This window comes from Pseudoliparis swirei, chromosome 3, assembly GCF_029220125.1.
Source record: "Pseudoliparis swirei isolate HS2019 ecotype Mariana Trench chromosome 3, NWPU_hadal_v1, whole genome shotgun sequence".
NCBI lineage: Eukaryota > Metazoa > Chordata > Actinopteri > Perciformes > Liparidae > Pseudoliparis > Pseudoliparis swirei.
This window is the reverse complement of record NC_079390.1, coordinates 15,938,217-15,961,936: the sequence shown is the minus strand read 5'-3', so window position 1 is coordinate 15,961,936 and position 23,720 is coordinate 15,938,217. Positions and strand designations below refer to the sequence as shown.

At 43.4% G+C, this 23,720-nt stretch overlaps 2 protein-coding genes across 11 annotated transcripts; both read right to left on the bottom strand.

The window, feature by feature from the left end:
• Window positions 1-49: 49 nt before the first annotated feature.
• hnrnpl (heterogeneous nuclear ribonucleoprotein L) lies at window positions 50-10,498 on the bottom strand. 4 transcript variants are annotated; one of them, XM_056411876.1, is made up of 14 exons: window positions 10,392-10,498; window positions 9,829-9,947; window positions 8,945-9,182; window positions 8,665-8,750; window positions 8,441-8,537; window positions 8,269-8,341; window positions 2,293-2,328; window positions 1,966-2,034; window positions 1,614-1,864; window positions 1,175-1,296; window positions 878-1,079; window positions 728-785; window positions 436-531; window positions 50-309 (listed from the first exon to the last, which is right to left on the bottom strand). In XM_056411876.1, exons 1-14 carry the CDS (start codon window positions 10,473-10,475, stop codon window positions 251-253), a joined length of 1,590 nt encoding a protein of 529 aa, XP_056267851.1. In that variant the 5' UTR covers window positions 10,476-10,498; the 3' UTR covers window positions 50-250. The 4 variants fall into 4 exon arrangements, with proteins under 4 accessions (XP_056267851.1, XP_056267850.1, XP_056267853.1 ...); XM_056411875.1 differs by having other exon boundaries at window positions 1,614-1,872; window positions 1,968-2,034; XM_056411878.1 differs by lacking the exon at window positions 2,293-2,328.
• Window positions 10,499-11,701: 1,203 nt separating this feature from the next.
• Window positions 11,702-22,782, bottom strand: slc8a2a (solute carrier family 8 member 2a). 7 transcript variants are annotated; one of them, XM_056411873.1, is made up of 12 exons: window positions 22,435-22,479; window positions 22,063-22,200; window positions 21,413-21,640; window positions 21,053-21,325; window positions 19,921-20,355; window positions 18,633-18,994; window positions 17,496-17,599; window positions 16,991-17,008; window positions 15,513-15,625; window positions 14,520-14,619; window positions 13,751-14,017; window positions 11,702-13,655 (listed from the first exon to the last, which is right to left on the bottom strand). In XM_056411873.1, the coding sequence occupies exons 1-12, from the start codon at window positions 22,462-22,464 to the stop codon at window positions 13,279-13,281; spliced, it is 2,445 nt and encodes an 814-aa protein (XP_056267848.1). In that variant the 5' UTR covers window positions 22,465-22,479; the 3' UTR covers window positions 11,702-13,278. The 7 variants fall into 7 exon arrangements, with proteins under 7 accessions (XP_056267848.1, XP_056267841.1, XP_056267845.1 ...); XM_056411866.1 differs by lacking the exon at window positions 16,991-17,008 and having other exon boundaries at window positions 22,435-22,782; XM_056411870.1 differs by lacking the exon at window positions 16,991-17,008 and having other exon boundaries at window positions 17,454-17,599; window positions 21,041-21,325.
• Window positions 22,783-23,720: the final 938 nt, after the last annotated feature.

The window sequence follows — 23,720 nt, the reverse complement described above, 5'->3', positions numbered from 1 at the left end:
TGGTTACTGTTCGACATGATTCAACAAAACCAACAAACTGAGGTCAGGGTAGTGCTTTTTCCTCCTCTTTCTTTCTTCAAATATTGTGTTAGATACATACAAAACAAAAGTGATTGAAAACATGATAAAAGTAAATACATCATACAAAACCATAGTTTAAACATGTTCTAAAGCAATGCAGTCCTAGTTGTTGTCAATACTGACAGAACTGTAGAGAACACAGACATTACAAATGGTTTGTGTGGAGTGTTCAGTTGGCATGGTGTGTGGTTGAGAAACACAGCTTCAGGGTGTAGGGGTAAGGCCCACCTGGAAGGGGAAACAAACAAAAACATTCATTTAAAAAAAAAAAGAAGGTAAAAGACAAACTGAAGGCGATATAACATGTACAGTATACGGCAAAACTAATACATTATTGCAAAGATGATAACTTACTGGGATTTTTCATCTGGAAATGGTTAATCAGAGCTAGGGCTTCCATAGCATCGTTGATGGTTTCCCACTCCAGGAGGCCAGATGAACTCCGCTCACCTTTTGTACCAGACACAACAGGACTGACAAGGTTACTACAATAAATAATACTCCACTGTGTGTTAACGTTGTTTAATTATTACACCCATCCAATTAATACTACCCAGTCTTTACTTCACTTTATAAAAAATATATAAGACAGCATCTTCCATAATAATATTATACGCTTGGCCTGGTCGTAGCTCATAGTACTCACTCTTTCCGGTAAAAAGTTTCACACTGGTGGGGCTCTTGATTCCCAGTTCTTCACAGGCCTGGAAGGAAAGACCAGTCTCAGTGGAAGCTTGAGCCGCTGGTGTATGAAAAATGTGCACCTCACAAATGAAACCCTGGCGGCTTTCTTTACCTGGTTGAAGATCTCTGGAGAGATGTCGGGCTGCGCGTTGAAGAAGTGTAAGACGTTGCTGGGGTGCTGAATTCGGTTCTTGGCCGCCTGCTCCGAGGAGGTGAAGCGGTTGTTGCGGGATCCGTGGAAATCTTTGAAGCTGCTGGTGTTGTCCTCCAACTGGTAGCACTGTCCTGGCACAATAGCCTGCTGCTTGGAAACACTGCCAGGGGGAAAGGTCAAAGGTTGTACATCCAGCTCTGCATCTTTGTACAGTCTAGTTTCTTGTTTTGGAATTGTCTGGACAGCTGCTCTTACCAAACATTGAGTTTCTGTCCAAAAAGGAAGTTGTTGTTGAGGTGAGTGATGGCCCTGTCCACAGAGTAACAGTCTCCCATCTCCACCATTGCTGCTCCAGGCTTACTCTTCATGAACTTAATCTGAAGGAAGAAAAACTAGCTGACTCGCAAAAAAAACAACATGAAACATGATCTGCAAATGGCGATTATTTTCTTTACCAGTAAGGTTGTTTTGTTTATTAAGGCCATGACTTCAATTTGCATGTATTCTTTAACACTCTAAAACATGGACTAGTTATTTACAAATATTTTGATAAATCCGTTAAAGATGACAAATACGCCTGTCACGCATCTGTTCTATTCAACTCCAGCAATCGCTAAAAATCAAACAAACACATGACATATTCTGCGATGTATGCCGCTATCAGCTTTTGGTGTCCACGGTGTGTTCCACTCACCCTCTCTATATTGCCGTAGAGGCAGAAGATGTTGAAGACCTTGTCGGCGTTGACCTTAGCGGACTCAAGGCCATAAACCATGAGAACCGGGGAGTCGGCGTGAGGACCGTACTCTGGGGGTGGCGGCCCATAACTTGGGCCGTAGCGCTGGCTACCGCGACCGCGCCCGCCCATACCGGGTCCCATGCGGTGGGGAGGAGGCGGGCCGTAGCTGTCCTCATTGTAGTTATGATAACCTCCTTGTGGGCCACCTTCATCAGAGGGGACAAACAACATTTGAGGTACAGCTACAGTCTTGGGAGTGTGATCCATACCTTCAAATGTCAGACCAATATCTTCATGGGATATTTACCATAGTCAGGTGGGTGGTCTCCCAGAAGAGCTGGCTGCCTCTGGCGTTTGTTAGGATTGGCATTGGGGTCTAAAATGGTTCAAATAAAAGTTGCCTATAAAACAGCTTCCTTGTCAAATAGCCAACATGTACCGTAGCCTACTAAAGGACGTGTTTGTGATTGACATGCAACAAAGGGGGCTAATACTGTAGATGTTTAAAAAAGGATGCAGGCTCTATTTTGCTAATCCAATACGTGACATAATGGAGATTTTTTTTTTTTAGCAGAGATTTTTGAAAAATAGCTTTCATCCTATATCAGCCATCCCAGTACAAACACACACACACCTTGTGAATTGTTCCAATTGCCTTCACCATCAGCATCTGTGCAGGTACACATATAAAAACGTCAAATCCAAATAAACATTAGAGTATAAATTTGGCAACACTATATCATCATCCTATTACATGCTCGACAATTACATGGAGTAGAAAGACCCAGAAGACCATCAGAGGGTAAAATCTGCATCAGTGCTGTGAACTCTAAGCATGTGTTATTGAAAACTATGAGAACTATACAGGTTCAAACAAACCAGGATACGACAGACGTAGAATATCAGAAGTGAATTGATAAAATTGTTTTGACTAGATTACATTACTCAAGAACCGAAGAAATTACACCAGATTTGTAGACTGCGCTTAAAGTAATCAACAAAAAAGTGAGTACTGATTTTTTCCCTATCATATTTGATGTAAGAAATGATCTGTTCAACCAAACCCAAAGTGAATTATCTGCACAGACAAAAAGTTCATCAAGGCAACTTCCTGTAGTTTAGCAGATTGACAATCTAGTCATGGCGATTCAATATGAAAACAACATGTAATGTTCTCATTTCAAATTGAAATGTTAGAAATGATATTATTAACATTCAGTTAGTTTGCTTATGACATCCAATCCGTACACACTGCGATACGAACACTAGGAGATTGTGTATGAAACGCCAGAGAGTGCACTGAATTGATTTGAAAATGAATTTATCTTTGTCTGGTGGATTGCAAAATCCATATACACTACCGTTCAAAAGTTTGGGATCACTTAGAAATGTCCTTATTTTTCAAAGAAAAGCAGTTTTTTTCAATGAAGATAACATTAAATCAATCAGAAATACACTCTATACATTGTTAATGTGGTAAATGACTATTCTAGGTGGAAACGTCTGGTTTCTAATGAAATATCTCCATAGGTGTATAGAGGCCCATTTCCAGCAACTATCACTCCAGTGTTCTAATGGTACATTGTGTTTGCTAATCGCCTTAGAAGACTAATGGATGATTAGAAAACCCTTGAAAACCCTTGTGCAGTCTATTCTTGTTCTTAGAAATGAAGGCTATTCCATGCGAGAAATTGCAAAGAAACTGAAAATTTCCTACAGCGGTGTGTACTACTCCCTTCAGAGAACAGCACAAACGGGCTCTAACCAGAGCAGAAAGAGAAGTGGGAGGCCCCGGTGCACAACTCAGCAAGAAGACAAGTACATTAGAGTCTCTAGTTTGAGAAATAGACGCCTCACAGGTCCTCAACTGGCAGCTTCTTTAAATGGTACCCGCAAAACGCCAGTGTCAACGTCGACAGTGAAGAGGCGACTCCGGGATGCTGGCCTTCTAGGCAGAGTGGCAAAGAAAAAGCCATATCTGAGACTGGCCAATAAAAAGAAAAGATTGGGATGGGCAAAAGAACACAGGCATTGGACAGAGGAAGATTGGAAAAAGGTGTTATGGACAGATGAATCCAAGTTTGAGGTGTTTGGATCACACAGAAGAACATTTGTGAGACGCAGAACAAGTGAAAAGATGCTGGAAGAGTGCCTGACACCATCTGTCAAGCATGGTGGAGGTAATGTGATGGTCTGGGGCTGCTTTGGTGCTGGTAAAGTGAGAGATTTGTACTAGGTAAAAGGGATTTTAAATAAGGAAGGCTATCACTCCATTTTGCAACGCCATTCCATACCCTGTGGGCAGCGCTTGATTGGAGCCAATTTCCTCCTCCAACAGGACAATGACCCAAAGCACACCTCCACATTGTGCAAGAACTATTTAGGGAAGAAGCAGGCAGCTGGCATGCTGTCTGTAATGGAGTGGCCAGCACAGTCACCAGATCTCAACCCCATTGAGCTGTTGTGGGAGCAGCTTGACCGCAAGAAGAGTCTATCAAGCCAATCCAACTTGTGGCAGGTGCTTCAGGAAGCGTGGGGTGACATTTCAACAGATTACCTCAACAAATTAACAGCTAGAATGCCAAAGGTCTGCAATGCTGTAATTGCTGCAAAATGAGCATTCTTTGACGAAAGCAAAGTTTGAAGAAAAAAATTAATACTTCAAATACAAATCATTATTTCTAACCTTGTCAATGTCTTGACTATATTTTCTATACATTTTGCAACTCATTTGATAAATAAAAGTGTGAGTTTTCATGGAAAACACGAAATTGTCTGGGTGATCCCAAACTTTTGAACGGTAGTGTAGATACTAAACAGATTAATAACGTTGTTGTTTCGGCTGGTGGGCGGAGAAAATCTAGTAGGCACTTGCACATTTCATGAGCATTTGGCCGTTGACTGGTGATAATCTACAACCCTGACTGAAGCGGATGTTGAGTTGACACTAAATCGGTGGCTGCTTATAATGCAGCTTGCTTATTGAATGTGCAACTCAAGTACACGTCAATAAGCAATATGAGAAGAGATCACTGGGAGTAGTCACCAAATATTGTGACTTTAAATCGGAACAAACACGACCCCCACAACCCATTCTGCATAGAATGTTGCATTATACATACAATCTGAATATAAAACATTTAGATTTTTTTCCTACCTATTTTATTCCCATTATACCTTAACTTGAAAGGACACTATCAACTGTTGTTATGTCATACTAACATGTCACCAACAGATGTGACAGCAACCAGTGAATAGTGCTAAACAAAATAAAAACAATCTGCACTAGAAACAAAATCCAGATCTGCAAAACAAAATCCTGATTATATATCTGACCATGCAGCAGTCTACTGTGTAATATACCATCTTACAAGACAGTAACATCTCAATCTAACACGACCTTAATGAAAGAAAGTGTTTTTCTTGGATACCATGATTGTTCAAGTACTGACTGACCCCACTCATTCCCTTGTACGGTAAGGCACGTGGTAACCCGACATGAGGTAGTATAACCAGACAAAAAAAGAAAAGAAAAAAAGACTATAAAATGTAGCAAGACAATTCAGAGCCAGTTTGTCAATTCCATGACTGACATCTGTTGTTTGCTAATGTTGCTGTGGGCCTTTACCATATTGTAGTGTTAACATGATGGCTAAACAATTCAACAATAGTCACGTTGTTTTCACTTCACAATCATTTTCTACTTTTAACCATCCAGTCAGATTATGAATGCATCATTCTGTCAAGTACTTACAGCACCACACATGGAGCATGGGACACAGTGGGCAGGTAGGGGGCAGTCTTCAGCAAGGATGCTACCTCCCAACCTCTTGACTCCAGCCTCAACTCATTCTCCCTCTTCAGTCTTTTCTTCCTTCTTCCCTTCCTTGTATTCCAACCACCAGAAAGAAAAATACATCCACGCTGGGTTTTGACTTGCTGCTTGTTTGTTTGGACCGTTCCAATTCAAAGGGCTCATTTCCAGCTTACCGTGCTCTGACCACAAAGCTGGACATTTGCACCGTTTGAGAATGGTCTGTCTGTCCAGACACACTGAGCCAAACCTGCATCACACGGGAGGCGTTAAAGGCATCAACTATGGGCCAGTGCAACAAAAAAAAAGGAAAATGAAACAACACAAGAACACAGAGAGGAGGGGAATGGGGGAGAAGGTACAGGGGAAAAAAACAAAACACCAGAGCCCATAAATGTAGGAAGCTTTAGGAAAAGATTTTTGAATCTGTTTGCCTCTGTGCTTGTATGCTTGATAGGTGTTTGATGCTTGTGTCTTCGTCGGCCCCCCTGTGGATATTTCTTCTCGTGTAAAAAATGGCTGCTCACGTGATGCCTGCTTATTTGGTTTATTAGCCGTCAGCCACTGGCAAAGCAGAAAAGGCGTGACGATGTGCCGTCATGGCGGTTCAGCTGTGTGTCGCCGTGGATATTCGGCTCGTTGTTTTGTGTTCGCCCAAGGATGGTAGACGAGCGGTGTTAGCATCTGAGAAAGGGAATGGCCTCTTTTTTGTTTGTTTACTGCCCCAGTGTGCGCTTGCGTCTGTTCCCTGGTCAGGCTGAGTGTGTCTGAAACACTCCGCTGTTGCTCGCTGTGGTTGTGTTATGGCTGGCACATCCCAACGACCAAGACACTTGCCTCTCGGCCCTCATCATCAATATGTTGTGACTCCTCGGTGGGCTCTGCGGATGAGATGTGCTGTACAGGCAGAGAGGTGGGGGTAGATGCTTATCAATCTGTCAACGTCAGTCTGTGGTGGATATGCGAGGTGTCTGTTCACGTGGCCTTGGGAGTATTTATGTCCCTCAAAACTGAAATGGTGGCTACTGACCACCGCCAAAAGATAAAATGGACTCCCATGTCAGGTGGTGGAGGTAGCGGTGATGATGGACTTGGAATAAGGAAGTACTGAGTTGAGGTTGTGTTCCGGAATCTGTTGCCCCACTGTGTCCGATGTATGCCACAGAGCAGATGTACATTAGCTGTGGCTGTGGGTGCTGTTATGCTGTAGCTGGAGAGGTTGAAGTAAGCCTGTATGAGTTTGCACAGTGAGGACACAAGGAGTACCTCTGGCTCGCTAGGCAGCACAAACCATAAGAAAGATGTCAAACACCTGTATAAGACTCGCAATGTACATGTTGTGGTCCTCGTACAAGAAAATACAACTACATCATTTAACAGCGATTGGCCCAAAAAAACAACAACACTAATACACTTAAGTAAAGTATTTGTCTGTAATCGGGTTTAAAACAACAGTATTGCTGACCACATAGTATGTAAGGCAAATGTGAATTGCAGTATCAGCTTCTCCATCCCATTGCCAATAATCTAACTACTTAACAGTTTGCCTATTTGCTTGGAGCAGTATCTTGTATTTTAACCTGCATTTTGTCATTGTAGTGGCAGAGAATAATCTGTCATCATAAAGTGAGTAGCTGATACATATTCTTTCATGGAGGTTTCAGGCAAGCAAGGAGCTGTATTTTAAGTTCTTAATTTTTAAACAAATTGTTTTAGCATTACATCAACACAACACATATCCAATTAACAAATGATGTAAACTATACCTTTTTTTAAAAAATGTTCAAATGATCTGGTCTTTGACAAAAATATTGATTTGAAAGCTGAACAATGTTGATGCAGTTTGTTTCTAACATACGTTGCACAATAAACGTTCCCATGAAATAGAATAGTAATGTTCTCGTGTACCAGATCTGTTCAAAGATTAGATGCAAAACATAGCAACTAACTTAACCCAGCATGACTGTTAGATGTCATTTTAATTTTTTTAAATATAAAGTATTTACTTGAAACATATGCAAAATCATCCATCCAATACAATTGTAAACACAGCAGCTACTGTCTCTGCTGATCGTAATGCTAACACTCAACAACACAGTTAGGCGTTTGATCCTCAACATCATGGTGTCACTTGCAGTGATCATTGTGTTTATGCTCCACCTTACCCTAAAACCCCAGCCCACCCAATATTAAGTCCCACCCTCATGCAGAAGTACCTGTTCAGTAAATCAAAGCCTGAGAAATGTTCAGGATCTTAGGAGTGGTTTCATGGGACCTTTAACCAGAGGTGTTTCAAATGGTCCCACAAGTCCACTCAGCTAGCTAGTGCATTGTTGAATATAAACTATGATAAAATCTCCACTATGTTTGAAGGAATAACAACAGGTGTGACAGTCTCTGTAGTGTCGAGCAGGGCTGTGAGGGTGTGTAGCTGTGACATGCTCTGTAGGGAATGTGGACCTTCGTAAGGAATGGTGCGCCTACGTATGCTACTGTGACGAGTGCATAGGGCTTCTCTCATGCATTAACCTGTCATTAAGGTTGGCTGCCCTTGAGGTTGCTCCTCATGCCCTTACTTTGAGCCTGCGGTGTGGCGACAAAAATGCATGAAGACTGTGAAAGGCATCGGGAGAATACTGCCTCTGACCACTGAGCCGAGTAGCGTGGTGAACGGTGGATGAAACCATTCACCTGTGATCAAAGGCAATAACCCCGGAGGCAGAGAGCCCTAATCATCCCATACAGTGGATGAGAGGAAGAATATAGGGTGAAGAAAGGGTCGGGACTCCATGTTACCTTGGCCACTGAGGGTGGGGTTTGTATAGTCCCACGTGTCCTGGTCGTTCTTGAAGACATTAAGTCGGGCTGGCTGTGGATTGCATTACAAAAATAAAACAGTTTCCTCTCATTAACATCTGACGTTAATTCAACAGGTACCACAGTTGAGGAGGCATGGTCATACGCTTACCTTGGCATACTCAATCTTTAGAGTGCAGCAGCCAGAATAGATGTCTGCCCCATTCAGAGAAGCTTTGGCCCTCTGAGCACTTTGGACCGAGTCAAACGTGGCAGCAACGAGTTAAGGTACGGTCTGATTCAAATCAAGATTTCCGATCGGCCCGGGTTAATTAAACATCAACACAGTGCACAATTATGTGTCCAAATGTAAAATGCAATCACTGAAAAGGATATTCCACCATGGCCTGAACGCCATTCTTTCTGAAGATGACGATCCTCTGCACAGGTCCACAGTTGTTACAAATGGTGTAGAGCACGTCCTGCAGAGGCACACAGATAAGTTCATATAGTACTCCTAGTCAGGAGTCAGTACTCCCAACATCGACATGTAGATTGATCTAATAAATTATTCGGTCTGAAATTGTAACGATATAGTAACGTATCCAATTCAACAGACTACCACATAAATGAGGATGTGACACAGTCAGAATGTTATTTTGTATAATAAAGTTACCGCGGTGATGGGATAGATGGGGTTTATGACCGTGAGCAGCAGGACGTTGTTGACACTCCGGGTGTCTTCGGAGTCCCCTGGCCGGGAGATCTTTTGGCTGGTGGAATAATTAATGAAGGCAGGGTGACCGGCAATGTAAACCTGGTTCTCTGCTGCATATGTGACAGCGTTGCAGGAGCCATTCGTGTCCTCATACTCCACTAGGGCCTGCCGCTTCTTGGGCATCATAACGACAAAACTGTGAATGAAGATTTAAAGAAGAAAATTAGTGAACCATGTTTCATTAACAAAAGCACAAGTCACATAGATGTTTGTCACTTGGTTCAACTTGCATTCACGATGACTAAGGTATGTCAATTTATTTCCAATCTCTTTTACATCTCTCTTCTCAACCCACTTTCCCTCTATTAGCAAAACGTTGCAAAATGAAGGAAGACACTGCACCAGTCCCCAGAGCCAATGGTCTTTTATTGATAGTCTTCTGAGGGGTGCCTATTTTCTTTATTCATCTTTCATTTATGTTTTTTTGCAGTAGCCTTTTTGGAAGAAACCCCTGTCTTTGCAAATGTATTTTGATCACAGTCTGTTTTAATAAAAGAAGTGTTTGTAAAATCTCACATGTGGCTTTGACTTACAACTCAACATGTACCCCACTGAAAAACACAAAAATATAAAATTATATATATGCTTAAGAATTCACATTTCAAATCTTCTACTCTACAAGGCTGTAGCAGCTTGATAGGATGACAGCAGGTTAGGACTGGGTTGTCAGCGAGTACCATGTTTAGAGGTTATTCTGATTGCTGATACCTGACACATGAATACCAGTGAAGAACACAGAGATCACATTAAACATGCACAGACTGCAGGGGCTCCATTTTTACCCGATGGCCCCAAACTCCTGCAGGGCCTCCACCAGGTCAGCCTCCAGGATACCGTCCACCAAGCCCCTGATGTGCACCACCGAGGAGGGGAGCGGTTTGTGAGGGTCATCGTAGCTCTCCTGCAAACGAGCACACACAACATGACGCTTGTGGGTTCATGAAATATGTCCACAGCTGGTGGGAAAGCGATGGCGCAGCAGACCGGCAGAGATGACTAACGTTCACGTTAGTTGGGCCTGAATAGCGCCCAAGACCGTATACAATAACGCTTATTGGAGATTAACATTAATAGAGAACGCTTATGGTTTACTATATTATTTGTATTAATAGTAAAGAAAATGGTAACTGCGTGTCGTTTAGTAGCTAACGTGATACAATATTTATTCGACAAACTTCCGTTTTTAGCGTTTTTCTATCTAAACCCGATATAACGACTGCTAACGTGGCTAGCTTGCTATACGTCAGCAAGCTGCTAATACGCTCTACTTTATCAGACTGAAAGCATCCCCAAGAAAATCTAAACCGAGCACGTCTGAGTATAATAACTAGATGGAAAGCCTCACCGTGGTCATTCCTCCTTCATCCGTTTTCTGTCTTTTCGTTGCTCTGCCGCCTTCTCCGGAGTATCGGCCTGCAGCGGCAGCCATGTTGTCCTGTCCCGTGCCGGGTTATTGCTGCGTTCAAGTGATGTGGTAAAAAGGGAATACCTTTTTGGACATCTGAAAACAAAATTCGTACAATCTCTGGGACAGCAACAACTCGATTGTCCTAGCTGATTTTCCTAGCAGTTTCTATGATCTGTATTGTGTTGATAAAGGCTCAAATAATTATAAATCGTTTACTCGAGAATGCGTCTCCTCCAATAGTAATCAAAGTTTGGGATCACTGCATGACTTTTTTTATTATTAATTTTTTTAATGAACAACAGTTTTTCCTCTTACAATTGGGAACTGACAACCATTGTGACATTTCGACTCGGGTACTCATGTTGAATGCAGCAGGCCATCACAGCCACATATCTCGATCGATGTATCCTGTCAATCATTGACCTTCAGAACAGGAGGTGGGATTGATCCATATGTGGGGTTACAGTCACAGCTCATTCATTTATAAAAAAAACAATGGTAACACACTAACCTAGCACTACTTTCTATTGACTTCCTACTCGATCCTCATCTTAGAATGTACATATGCTGGTATGCTAAGATATTTCCCACCACTTCAAAGCCCCCCCCCCCCCCCCTTATCAGTGCATTGCATTACATTTCAGAATTGTTTAGCTCTGCAAAACCAGGAAGTTAATATGTCATGCATACAAAAGTGACCCACAATTCAATGTCACTTTATTTGCCATCATTAACATCGTTTCAACCTTGTTTTAGATCTTATCACAAATCTGGATCCTTGTGTTATTCCTTAGCACAATGCTAGGTCCTTGTTTTAGGCCTTATCACAATGCTGGGTCCTTGTTTTAGACCTTAGCACAATGCTGGGTCCTTATTTTAGATCTTACCTAAGCAGTGGGTCCAGGCACCATCCAATCTAGCATGCTGTAATCGTTAGACTGGCATCTCAGGTAGTGATTTTATCATCTTATGTCTCTCACCTGCATGTATAGTGTTGTTGTGTTGCTCCGGTCATCCTTCACAAAAATGACTTGACTTGTACCTGAGGTCTGTTTTTGGTTTTCCAGTCATGCTTTTTCCATGTCAACATACGTTGACATTTTCTTAAAGATTTCTAACCCTCCAAAGAGCCCTGAAGCTGCTATCTAGCCATAGACACGTGCAATAACATCTTGTATTGAGAAAGTATTCATTCATCTGATGGAGACACACTAAGCTTAAATGTCAAAATGCCAATGTGATTATGACAGCTTGCAAGAAATTACAATGTATTTTTGTTCATATCAGCTCAAATACATTCAATTACAATGACACCATCGATAAATACACAGTTACAATTTCAGGGGTGAATGAATCATCACTTTCAAATAATCACACTCAATGGCAGATACCAGGTACATTATTTGTTTCATTCCACGGCTTATTAGAAATTCATTGCCTGTGTAATTCTTTATAAATTATATGTTCCAATATAGGGTTATTGCATTTCTGATCGCTGACTATTATCAATACGTGAGATTCGACTCAGTAGGTGCATTAAATTAGACTAAACAATCCCTCGCGTCACATAACTCAACAGAGAAAAACAATTTATCAGTGTGAGATAATTACACAACAGCAGCTTATCTCCACAAACTGTAGATTGTAAGCGGAATGTGCTCACGTACCGTGCCCAAAGAAAACTCTTATGATTGGCTAATTGGTCCATTCAAAGTTATACACCAAGAAAACACAAACGCTTCCAGCCAACAGTTTTGTATGGGGTCAGATCAGTATCAATAATTGCAAATGCACACAGAGAGACTCACAAATGCAAACATACAGATTCACAAATGCGCACAGGAAACCAATTCACAAATATATTCATTTAAAAAAATGCACGCAGAACAATTCACAAATACATTCCACGATGTTATATGATATTATTCTTGTGTGGATTGAGCCACAGCAGGGGAGTCTCAAAAACCCATGCACAAATGTGTAGCGATCCACAAACAAACAAATTATAATTTATTTATGTGTGCATTGGAATGTATTTGTAAATCATTCTGCGTGCATTTGTAAATCGAATATATTTGTGAATTGTTCTGTGCGCATTTGTGAATCTGTATGTTTGCATTTGTGAGTCTCTCTGTGTGCATTTGCCATTATTGAGACTGATCTGACCCCATAGTTTTATTACCTTTGCTCTAAATCTGTGCGCACAAACTGAAGGTAACCATAGCAACGGCACTTTTAGCTTTGAGCGAATAGACCTTATTGTGGTTTAATGCTTACTGACAAACACACTTGGACAAGTGGCCATGGTATAAGCGTGGCGACACACTTACATTGCACATCTGTGTAACAGCAGCTGTCATTTTTTTCTTCATCTAATACCGGGTCAGGCCGTCTACTCTGATCCGGCCTCTATGAGCGTGAGGAGAAGGGAAGACCAAACCAGGTTATGAACCTTCAGCCATCATGCTAGAATCAAGCAAAATCCAGTGACTCCACAGAGTACGTACGCGCTGACTTGCTCCACTCTCCTTCATTAAAAACAGTCACTGCATGTTATTTAGTCCAAAGATTCTGCTGACTGGAACTGTCCTGTGGTGGGGGAGACGTACAGACTTTTGCATGTGCGAGTCGCTGGTGTGTTTTTCTCTATATATATATATATATATATATATATATTAATTGTTTTCAGAGCCATGGCAGCAGTTTGTCAAGTGAGTCTTCTCAGTGGTAAGTCACTGGAACCGAACTGCACAGGTGAAGGTCCCAGTGGTGTGTGTTTTTAGTTTTTTATTGTTCAGTCATAACTCTCCCCAGCTGTGCGCTCTCAGAAGCCCTTTATATGGCAGTAGGCCTCCAAGCTGGAGAAGAGGACGTAGAGGAACCAGAGTCCGAAGAGGAACAGCGAAGTGAGGACTTTGTAGATCCGTGGGCCGCCCAGTTCGCCACCTATGGACGGCCTCCGGCGTAGCATCAGCACCCCCATGGCGAAGAAGGCAAAGATGGTGAAGAGTGTGATGGAGAAGGCCAGTGAGCCAGGGTCAACGCGGAATACCTTACCTTTAACTTGCCAATATATAGCAGCGATGGACCAGGCCAACCCAATGCCCAAAAACACATTGACCGCGTTGCTTCCTGTCACATTCCCCACACATGCATCCGCATACTGGTCCTGAGTGGCAGCCACTTTACTGGCAAAGGTATCTGGGGAAAAAAAGAAGTTAACAAATAGTTCAAGAGTTTAATCCAACACAGAATCCCTTCAGGGATTATAACCGTGGCTAGGTTGTTACGCTTACCAGGAACTGAAGTCCCCAGAGCTACAAAGAGCACCGCAGTGACGGTGTCCCTCAGGCCGACGGTGCAGCCAAAATGAGACGCTAGGTCTCCAATAATGGCTGTTAAAAAACCAATGACAGAGATTGACACTATGAAGCACGCCCAGCCGTTCCAGTACTCTGTGGGAGGGACGAAGGCGAACAGAATCTTCCAGAAAATGCACAATATGTGCATGAAATAGTCGAAGCAGTTGGGCAATCGCTGCTCCTGTCCCTCGTCCTCGTCTCCTGTTGGAAGGAGACACAGTGAAGATCGATCAAAGCTCACCTTCTTTGAAAAGGAATAGTTTGTTATTGTGGACGCCGCCTGTGAGGCCACAACTTCCTCATTTTACAGGCGTGACATGTTAGTGAGCATTAGATATGAACCGTTATGAGTGTTTATGCTAAGCTAAGCAGCTCCTGGCTGTGGTTTCATATTCAACGGACAGACGACCGGCAGAGAGGTGACAGTTGCAACATTTTTATTGTAAACATTTATTGAAACCCTTTAAAAAAACAACTTTAATTTCTAATTTTATACTAAATAAAGGTTAACCAGAATTGACCGTTTCCATAATGTTCATGTTGTACAAGCCGTCAACATGAGTTATCAGTAATGCTCATTTACATCCGTAGTCGTCCCTCGGCGGGGAACAAACACAGACATACTCCAGGTGACCACACATCCACATGAACATGGTTTGAAGAGACAACTATCGATAAGAAGAGGCAAACCATCACCACTGACCTGCGCTGACTGTGACCGCTCCAATGAACTGCTCTCTCCACGAATGAGTGCCGAGCACCATTGCCAGGTTCGTGTCCGTCAGGAGTTTGTCCACTGTTTCCTATTACAACGCAAGAAGTAGGAGGCAGTCATAGCTTGTATCGACACACACAGAGCACATGGATCCACAGGAATTTACTATATAAATTTATATCACTATAAATATACCTATCTTTACACGAGAAGATATTAACAGCATATTTAATATGAATATTTGACGAAAGAGGAGGGAGGTAAGCTTGTTTCATCTAGTTGATGCCGACTAGCCTCAGTGTGAGATCCAAAGCAAATATGGCAAACATGAACACGTATTAAACACCCACAAAACCACTGGCCTCACTGCTCTGCTGCAGATATTGAATCCAATTAGGAATGAACCCACCCATAATTTCACACACAGCACACATGAATGAACACACGCATCTTAAATCAAGATGCGTGTAACACGTGAGAGAAGTCCAAAAGAGGGAAAGGGCAGATATGAATACAGGATGTTCTTGTAGAGGAAATGAGACGAGAGAACCTCTAATGAGCCCATATCACACACAGAATGCAAGCAGACACTGTAGGCCTACCTGGTCTAGTACTCCATTGGGAGTCTGGTGAGTAAGAGGGTGTGAGTTGGTTAATGAGCTTAAACACATACTGTATACCTAAATATGAACAACCCCCGACACTCGAGGTGCTTATATATGTGTAAAAGCTTAAAGGAGCTGCCACTGAAATAAAGGATGTAAGCTAGCTTGAATGCTATGCTAAATGCAGATAGCAGCGTATTTCAGAGAAACGTTACACATGCAGACGTAATAGTACGTTGAAACGTGCCTCGAGGCTGCACATATGCATGAGCTTAACATTTCCTGAAATAATACATGTCTTGTATTCATTGCTATATTTGTTATTTGTTTGTATAGTTTCTCGGTGTGATGCTATCTACCAGCCACTCACACACACCTTAAACTCACAGGACGCCTCTATGACGACCTCCAGCCTGCTGTGCTCCCCTAGAATGGGTTTGCCCATCTCCGAGATCCTCCGGGCCTCCGCCTCCTCCAGGGTGGGGTTGCCTGTCAGCAAACACAGACATTTAATCACAGTGTCCTGCTGTAGGCCTAATATATATTTACGGTGTTATTTTCAAAAACCACACAAACATCCCAAACTTCAGCCGAGGAAACAACCTGATGCATAAAGATGAAGAAAAAACAAACATTCAGCACTCTGCACACACGTTTAAAGGTGCTCTGTGTAGCATTCAGAGAGAATCTGGCTTTCATCTTTGGATGTATTTCCTGTTGAAACAGGATGTTGAGAAGGGCAGAGGACATCTTTGGCCTTGAGTTGAGTAGCTTTCCTTTCATTTATTTTTGTCGTGCTCCAAACCCTGACCATACCCATCTATAACTCAGAGCTTGTTGGGAGTAGTACGCCCAGCATTGCCAAGATGTATTTGACAGCTGCAGCAGAGTTAGGTAAGGACATATTCATATTTGGATGCTTTTTAAATAATGAGCTACGCCCCGATAACCAGCAGGAGCCAGCCCCGGTAGAAGGGCCTTCGCAATCAGTGGTCTTGACGCTAACACCCGAAGGCACAGTGGAAGTGAAGGGTGACAGGGTGCCACCCGTCTCCAGGGACCCACCTGCAGTAGACCTGGCACTACCATCATTGCAGACAAATAAGTCTATCCTAAGCATTTCGGATGGCACCACCTCCAACGGTGGCACGCCCTAGCCCCCATTGTTCCGTGCTGGCTCGGTTTGACTGGAGGCGTTCGCCCAGCACGCCGGGGTTTTGCATCTCCTTTTCAACAATGTGAGCGTATCCTCGGCTGGGACTACGGGGGATAAACACGTTTAATTTCCTTGCTAATTTTGTTGGTATACTTCTTTTTATTGAAGCTTATCTACAAACGTAGAGTCCTCCGTTATTTTGTTATTTTAAACATTTTTATGATGAAGCAGCAAAATCAGGAAATGTTTTCATCTGCAGCGACTGAACACGACTCCTATCCAGCTCCAAGTGAATTAAAGCAGATGTCCGAAACAAAGACTCAACCAGAAGATGCCAAAGTACCGGTAGCTGAGCACAGCATGAAACAAGAAATAGAATAAATGGAGCCAAAATGTCAGAGTTTCTGACAGTGAAAAGTGGATGTGATGAAAGATTGGAATAGATGTACACACACAATGCCAGCGAGTGTATGAGGAAAGTAACAAAATAATTTCCCCAGACGGGAGCGATGGCTAGGGGATCTGCTCATCTCAAGGACGCGTTTACAATCCAATTCATTTAGAAGAACACACCTGATGTGTGACTACGGCGTCCACGGGCCTCACTCATGGCCTCTAGGCCGATTTACAGTTCCGCAATAGTGTGTTTGTGTCTATAAATGCTGCCCATGGCACCTTTAACACCCAGACTATCTTACCCTGGTTGAGCAGCAGTGCTGTGAAGAAAGACAGACAGGGATTCAACACAATACAACAACACTATTTTCAGAGCCTTATACATCACCGAGGCTTGATCTAAAACAGGAACAATATAAACAACTCTCCATTACTCTTTGTTCAGCTGGTCAGCACAGTGTACCCTCACAGTGCCCCATATGGTATAAATGACCGTGCATCTGATCTGATGCCATTGGTTCTTTTGACATCCAGTAACCACATATCCAGTTCCTTTTTTGACACATTGGTAGCAGGCAACTAAAGGGACAATAAATTCATAATTGGCTGCGGCGCCCGTTCTACAGTGAAACAGAGACAGCGGTGAATGGCAGCGTGTAATCTTCAGTTACTGGCTATGACGCAGGTGGCCGGCGCTCAGCCGCCCGTGTTGCGTTTGTTTTTTCTAAGCCAGATCATCGCCATCTACAATTCGTCTTTTTTGACTATCATCGCACATTATTATTGTAGTCTTGACAACACACTCACCGGAGAGCCTTCGCTTCAGCCATTTGGGGTCCTCGAGCACAATGAAGAAGTTTTCCTGCTTCTCGTACTCCTCCACATTTATAATGCGCACCTGTAGAATCTGACTGCACACACACACACACACACACACACATATATATATATGTATAAAATACCTCAAAATCGTAAACATTTTCTCCATCTAAATCTCACTTGCAAATTGCAGTGACCTGAATAATGAATGGCAGCGGGCTTTTAAATAATTCAGGCTTGAACATCGTGCACTCTTGCTCCTCAGAGTGCCGAAGCAACAGCAATAAATGACTTGAAGCACGGCAATAACCTGGTTAATAATCAAAGCCTGCATAATTCATATTTTGATGAATTCTTGAGAACTTGGAAGTTGAGTTTACATATAAACACGGCATGCTTGACCGGGCTGAGAAAAGACATGAAATAATAAAACACCACACTCCAACGCCTCTCCATTAACTATGAGCTACAAACTGCCACCCTCTTTACTGATGAGTCTTCAAGTCTTTTACTGAATGTACAATTAGTCCACGTGCAAACACAGCTTATATAATGTTATTGGGAAAAGGATCTGTCAGTTTACATGGGGTGACTAGAGGTTCCCACACCTGATGGTCGTCATGTAATTCTGTCTCATAGGACCTTCTCCACCTGGTTATCTTTCAGTGAGGGTCAGATGCCCCTCTCCTACAAGCAGCACTAATGGGCTACAGTAGTATGGAAATAAAAGCATTGAGGGTGCTGTGTATCACTACCGCTGGTTTGAAAAAGAAGTCTTGCTCATAGTTTATTATTTTAACTCTTAAGGATCAGGCCAAGTGAGACATTCAGGAAACAAGCCTGTTAGGAACATGGGCTTTGCCCCCCTCTATCGTATCATAGAAGATGTATGGAGAGATGGACTGGTTTTCTATTGTGTGTTTTTTATGACAATATTAATTTTAAGGGGTTCTTGATCATGTAAAATCCTTGTTTTAATGTATGGTACGTTGAAGATGCAACCTCAAGAATCTAAATATCTGGGACCAACAATTGATTAATGTTCTAAGGAACTACATCCATTCCACCCTGTGGCTCCTGGGTATTATTTCACAGTCGCAGCATCTGACGCTGCTTGTGCCTCACCTGGTCTGTTCGTTGATGAACTTCAGCTCCCCTACGACGTGCTCGTAGTCCACCCCGGCCTTGGCGCTGCCGTCCTCCGTTCGGTAAGGCATGGCGACGGTGCCCCTGGAGCCCGAGTTCCTCACCACCGTCACCGCCAGCATGCCTGTGCTCTCGCTCACGCGCAGCAGGCGCTGGCCAAAGGTGAAGATGCCGGCGTGGTCGTCGTCCAAGATGGTGACGGTGGCGACCAGCGGCTCCGCGAGTCGACCTTTCGGTGGGGTCCCCGTCCCCTCCGCCGCCCCTTCCTCCAGCCTCAAGTTCCGGAGACGCACGAAGAAATGCTCGTCCTCCTCGAAGATGTCGTCATCCAAGATGCCCACCTGGAGAGCAGACGGAGAGTAGGGAGGCAAAAGGCCATGACACACACACACACACACACACACACACTACAACATACCTCCAACAGTCCCATGAAGGCTGCCCCCCAACTCATAGTGAATAAGCCCACTAATCATTCATTTTAGATTTCTTTCAGTTGTTTTTTATGCTTTCCAAGAAACTTATGTGCACATCACTGTTAAACAAAAGATTTAAAGTGGAGCTTTTGTGTGATTATTTGTGAAGAAACATATTTTGTTCGTCAACGAAGGATTTATTTGGTTAGGGACAGCCATAGTCCCACTGATACGAAACACTGAAATATTAGTGGAGTGATCGCTGCTCGACGTATACATACATACATACATAAGTATATATACACTACCGTTCAAAAGTTTGGGATCACCCAGACAATTTTGTGTATTCCATGAAAAATCACACTTTTATTTATCAAATGAATATAAAATATAGTCAAGACATTGACAAGGTTAGAAATAATGATTAATATTTGAAATATTAATTTTGTTCTACAAACTTCAAGCTCAAAGGAAGGCCAGTTGTATAGCTTATATCACCAGCATAACTGTTTTCAGCTGTGCTAACATAATTGCACGGGTTTTCTAATCAGACATTATTCTTCTAAGGCGATTAGCAAACACAATGTACCATTAAAACACTGGAGTGATAGTTGCTGTAAAAGGGCCTCTATACACCTATGGAGATATTTCATTAGAAACCAGACGTTTCCACCTAGAATAGTCATTTACCACATTAACAATGTATAGAGTGTATTTCTGATTAATTTAATGTTATCTTTATTGAAAAAACAGTGCTTTTCTTTGAAAAATAAAGTCATTTCTAAGTGATCCCAAACTTTTGAACGGTAGTGTATATATATATATATATATATATATATGAAAATGCTCACCTTAATATCTTTGTGGCTCTCCCCTGGCTTGAACACCAGGGTTCCCTCACTGACTTCATAGTCGGCCCCGGCATTGGCGGACCCATTCTCTGTATAGTAGTCCACATAGAAAGTGTTCTGGCCTGTGCCACCCTCGAGGATCACTCCGAGGCTCAGGGAGCCGCAGTTCTCCGTGCACTGGAACTGCGCACTTTCGAAACAAATGTGCGAGCACGTGGCCTTGTCGGCCTCCTGGCCCGCTGAACGGCGTGCGTGCTCAGCGGCGTGTTTCCTCAGTATGTTGCCGGCGCCGATCATCAAGCGCGTCGCCTGGACCCGGTGGAAGGCGCGGCTCTTCTTCTGGTGGACCAGGGCGGAGTAGTTGGCCATCTCAATCAGCTGGTCCAGGTCTTTGTCCGGGTGTTTCTTCTTCAGGTCTTTCAGGATGCGGACCACCTATCCGAAAATAGGAAACCAATTTAGTAGAAATAATAAGAGGGCTTGGTGGGATTCAACAAGAAAGTGTTGATGTTTCTTGGGATAAATCTTCTATGAAATGCATCTTGCAGACGGCGTTGAGGGCTCTTTTTGAAGTAACATTTTGTTGACTCCTACTGCTCCGCCTCCTACTGATCAACATCCTGTTGTTAAGATTCCCCTGTCTGCACTTATGCTAGTAGCTTTATCTTCCTGCCTTTTAAAGACAATCTAAAGATAGTTGAGATGGTTTTGGATTTCCGAAAGAATGCAGCCCCACCCGCACCCATCACCCTGTGTGACTCCCCTGTCGACGCTGTGGAGTCCTTCTCCTCCAGAAATCAAGACCTCAAATAGAAGCTGAACATTAGCCCCATCAAAAAGAAGGCTCAGAAGGGGATGTTCTTCCTGAGGCAGCTGAAGAAGTCCAACCTGATGGTGCACTTCAGGACGCTGAAGCTTGTAAGATGGTAGCTCAGCGCTCTCATCCACAAACACAAACAACTGTTGGAGTTGCTCCCCTCTGGCAGGAGGCTGCGTGACCAAGACCTCACGCAAGAAAAACGGTTTCTTCCCGTCTACAGTTGGTCTCATCAACGGAGCCGGACCCCCAATGACTCAGGACAATTTCTTACTGTTACACCCCCCCCCCCCCCCCCCAAGCCACCGGTCTCACCTCATCTTTGTTTGGGTCTAGTTCAGTGCCCGTCTGCACAGAGACGCTGGACGAGTTTACGGGACACGCGCCGCCGTCCGACAGCTTGCTATCCATGATTACATCGATGCCTTTGGGCTCGAGGTCACCTTCCATTTCCACCACGATGCCGTGCCTCTTGTCGGCACGGTAACGCTTGTGCATGTACTTGTAGAATAGCAGGCGGCGGTCAGCGATCCAAGCCAAGATCACGCACACGGGAAAGTACAGCAGCGTCACCACGGCCTCCCACACCTGGCAATGCAGCCAATGTGAGCGTGAGATGATTGACACACTTTATTAATGTATTCATTAGCATATTCATAAGCATCAGAAACACACCTCTACAATGCCAGGAGAGATGACGGCTAGTATGAGGTAGAGCCAGATGTAGGCGAAAATACTCCAGAAAGCCGTGATGAAGAACACTCGCAGGTGTTTGATCTTACGAGACTCATCGTTGGGGATCACCCACACGCACAGGCCGATGATCACAAACATGTTGAAGGCGGCGCTGCCCACGATGGTGCTCGGGCCGAGCTCCCCTGCGAGAAAGTTATGCCCAACCACCTTCAGGGACAAACACAATTTTTTAAAAGAATTTAGGAGCCATGAAACAAACTAAATAACAGAAATCGACTTGAATAAACCTTCATTTTAGTGGAAATACTCAAATAGTAAATACGCATGGAATAAAGCCAGAATAGATATATAGGTTGAAATATATCCATGTATGAATATGAAACACATTTTGTACCCATTGGTGGTTGCGAGAGGTTTCCCCCCATTTGTGACATTAATTAATTAATTAATCTATTCATAATTAGGATTTATGTGTCAATTTATGAATTTAACAAGTCGTAGATTTCTCTGTCGCTCTGAGCAGCATAAAATAAAGTAGAGTTTCAGAAGATTCAGAGCGGTCACAGTGGAACAGCAGCAGCCCTTTGTATGAAAGCTCAGGTCAAAAGGATCTGCGAGTTGAGGGGCACCTCAATGACGGACAGCAGGATCTCCGGCGCCGAGGAGCCCAGGGCCATGAGCGTGAGGTTGGAGACTGTCTCGTTCCAGACCCTCACCGTGGATACTGTCCTTTCCCCTTTGGAATTGGTGATGATCACCTCTTTCTCCTGCAAGCGGTTGTCAAAAATGCCAAAGATGCTGTTACAAACTCATGTTTGCAAGTTCCATCTAACTATATAAAATATTTGTTTAAAAATGACAGTTTATTAAAGAAAGCATGCTCTCCAGTGTTCACTTTGGTGAATTTCTCAAGATTCTTTGGGGTCAGGAGTAGAATTGGTCCAAATCGTTGCTCGCTAAATTCGACCAAGTAAGAATCATAAGTCTCCGCAGCTCAGTACCTGAGAGGTGATGACTTCTATGGCCGCCATGAAGCGGTCTGCGATGATGGACACGCCCAGGAAGATGTAGATGAGACAGAGGAAGTAGATTATGGCCCTGCCTGCCAGCTCTCCGAGCGGGGGCTTGAGCGGAAGCCAAACCGGCAGCAGGATACCGGGTCTGCACACCACAGTGTCCGAACAGGTCTTCTTGCCGGACCCCGTGTCGTTAGCGAGGGACTGCGGCTGCTCGGAGGCGGACGCTCGCTCCAGGACCTGCGGCGTGATGGAGGCGCAGGGGTGGGCCAGGAGGAGGAAGGAGAGGAAGAGGAAGAGGACCGGGGAGAGGTGGACCGAGAGGTCGCCCATGATATCCCTGAGTCAGGAGGGGTCACGCTGGATCAGAGGACTCTCCTGGAGGAACAGAGAAAAGATACAATTGGCTGTAAATAGTGTGTAAACACCACATTTAGTGGTTTTGTCCGTTGTGAGGAGAGTGGTCCACTATCAAGACCATTAAGGATGAGGCTCGTATACACGTGTTGGAATGCAATTATAGGGATACAATACAACATATATACTTTATATATCTATTATACATATTTTTATCAGCATTGTGAGCATTTTCTTGCTAACGACTGCTGCTCCTAGATTCTTATGACAATGAATTATCGTTTTTGACTCCCTGTGTGGATGTGTCACCTTCTGGCCGAGGTCAAGAAGAGTTTGTACCTATCTGAGCTTCTTATGTCAGTATGTTGCAAAGCATGTGGGTGAGCATGTGTATGTGCTGTTCTCTCTGGTCAGGGCCTTACTGCCATAGAAGGACTCAAGGTATGGTGTTTCGGGGCCTTAATGCAAAGTAAGGGACATGGGGTACTATGTATGTATTTTTGTATTCTTAACAGCCACCAACACAAGGGTGGTTTAAATAGCAATTAAATGTACACAGAGTAAACTTAACAGTGCATCAAAATGACCCCTGACAAACTAAAGCATGGTAGTTAAGCTGTGCAGCTCCCTGGTTCTCATTCTCCGGCTCTAGTCACTGAACCCTGGTGGTGAGAATGACTCAGCACTCATTCCAAACTGTGATACAGGAATTTGACTTTGGAAAAGTACTTAATTACGAACCATGTCCGGTGACACATGTCTGTACCACCTGAACACAGCAACTGTTGATGCGCACATTTATTTTGAGCATTTGTAAAACCCAATCAGGATTACATACAGGCTTAGTAATACTACTACTACTATTGCTACTATTACTATTACGACTACTACTACTACTATTACTTCTAATACTG

Excerpts from the sequence above, each read along its gene's own strand:
- hnrnpl (XM_056411875.1), bottom strand. The coding sequence starts at position 10,475 with ATGGCTGCCGCTGCAGGCCGATACTCCGGAGAAGGCGGCAGAGCAACG. Across the intron at positions 786-877 it reads CTCCAGAGATCTTCAACCAG|GCCTGTGAAGAACTGGGAAT; the intron begins GTAAAGAAAGCC and ends CTTTCCTTCCAG. Across the intron at positions 310-435 it reads TTTCCAGATGAAAAATCCCA|GTGGGCCTTACCCCTACACC; the intron begins GTAAGTTATCAT and ends TTCCCCTTCCAG.
- slc8a2a (XM_056411866.1), bottom strand. The coding sequence starts at position 22,782 with ATGGGCGACCTCTCGGTCCACCTCTCCCCGGTCCTCTTCCTCTTCCTC. Across the intron at positions 21,326-21,412 it reads TCTCTCCTGGCATTGTAGAG|GTGTGGGAGGCCGTGGTGAC; the intron begins GTGTGTTTCTGA and ends CTGCATTGCCAG. Across the intron at positions 18,995-19,920 it reads AGAGCCACAAAGATATTAAG|GTGGGCATCTTGGATGACGA; the intron begins GTGAGCATTTTC and ends TCTGCTCTCCAG.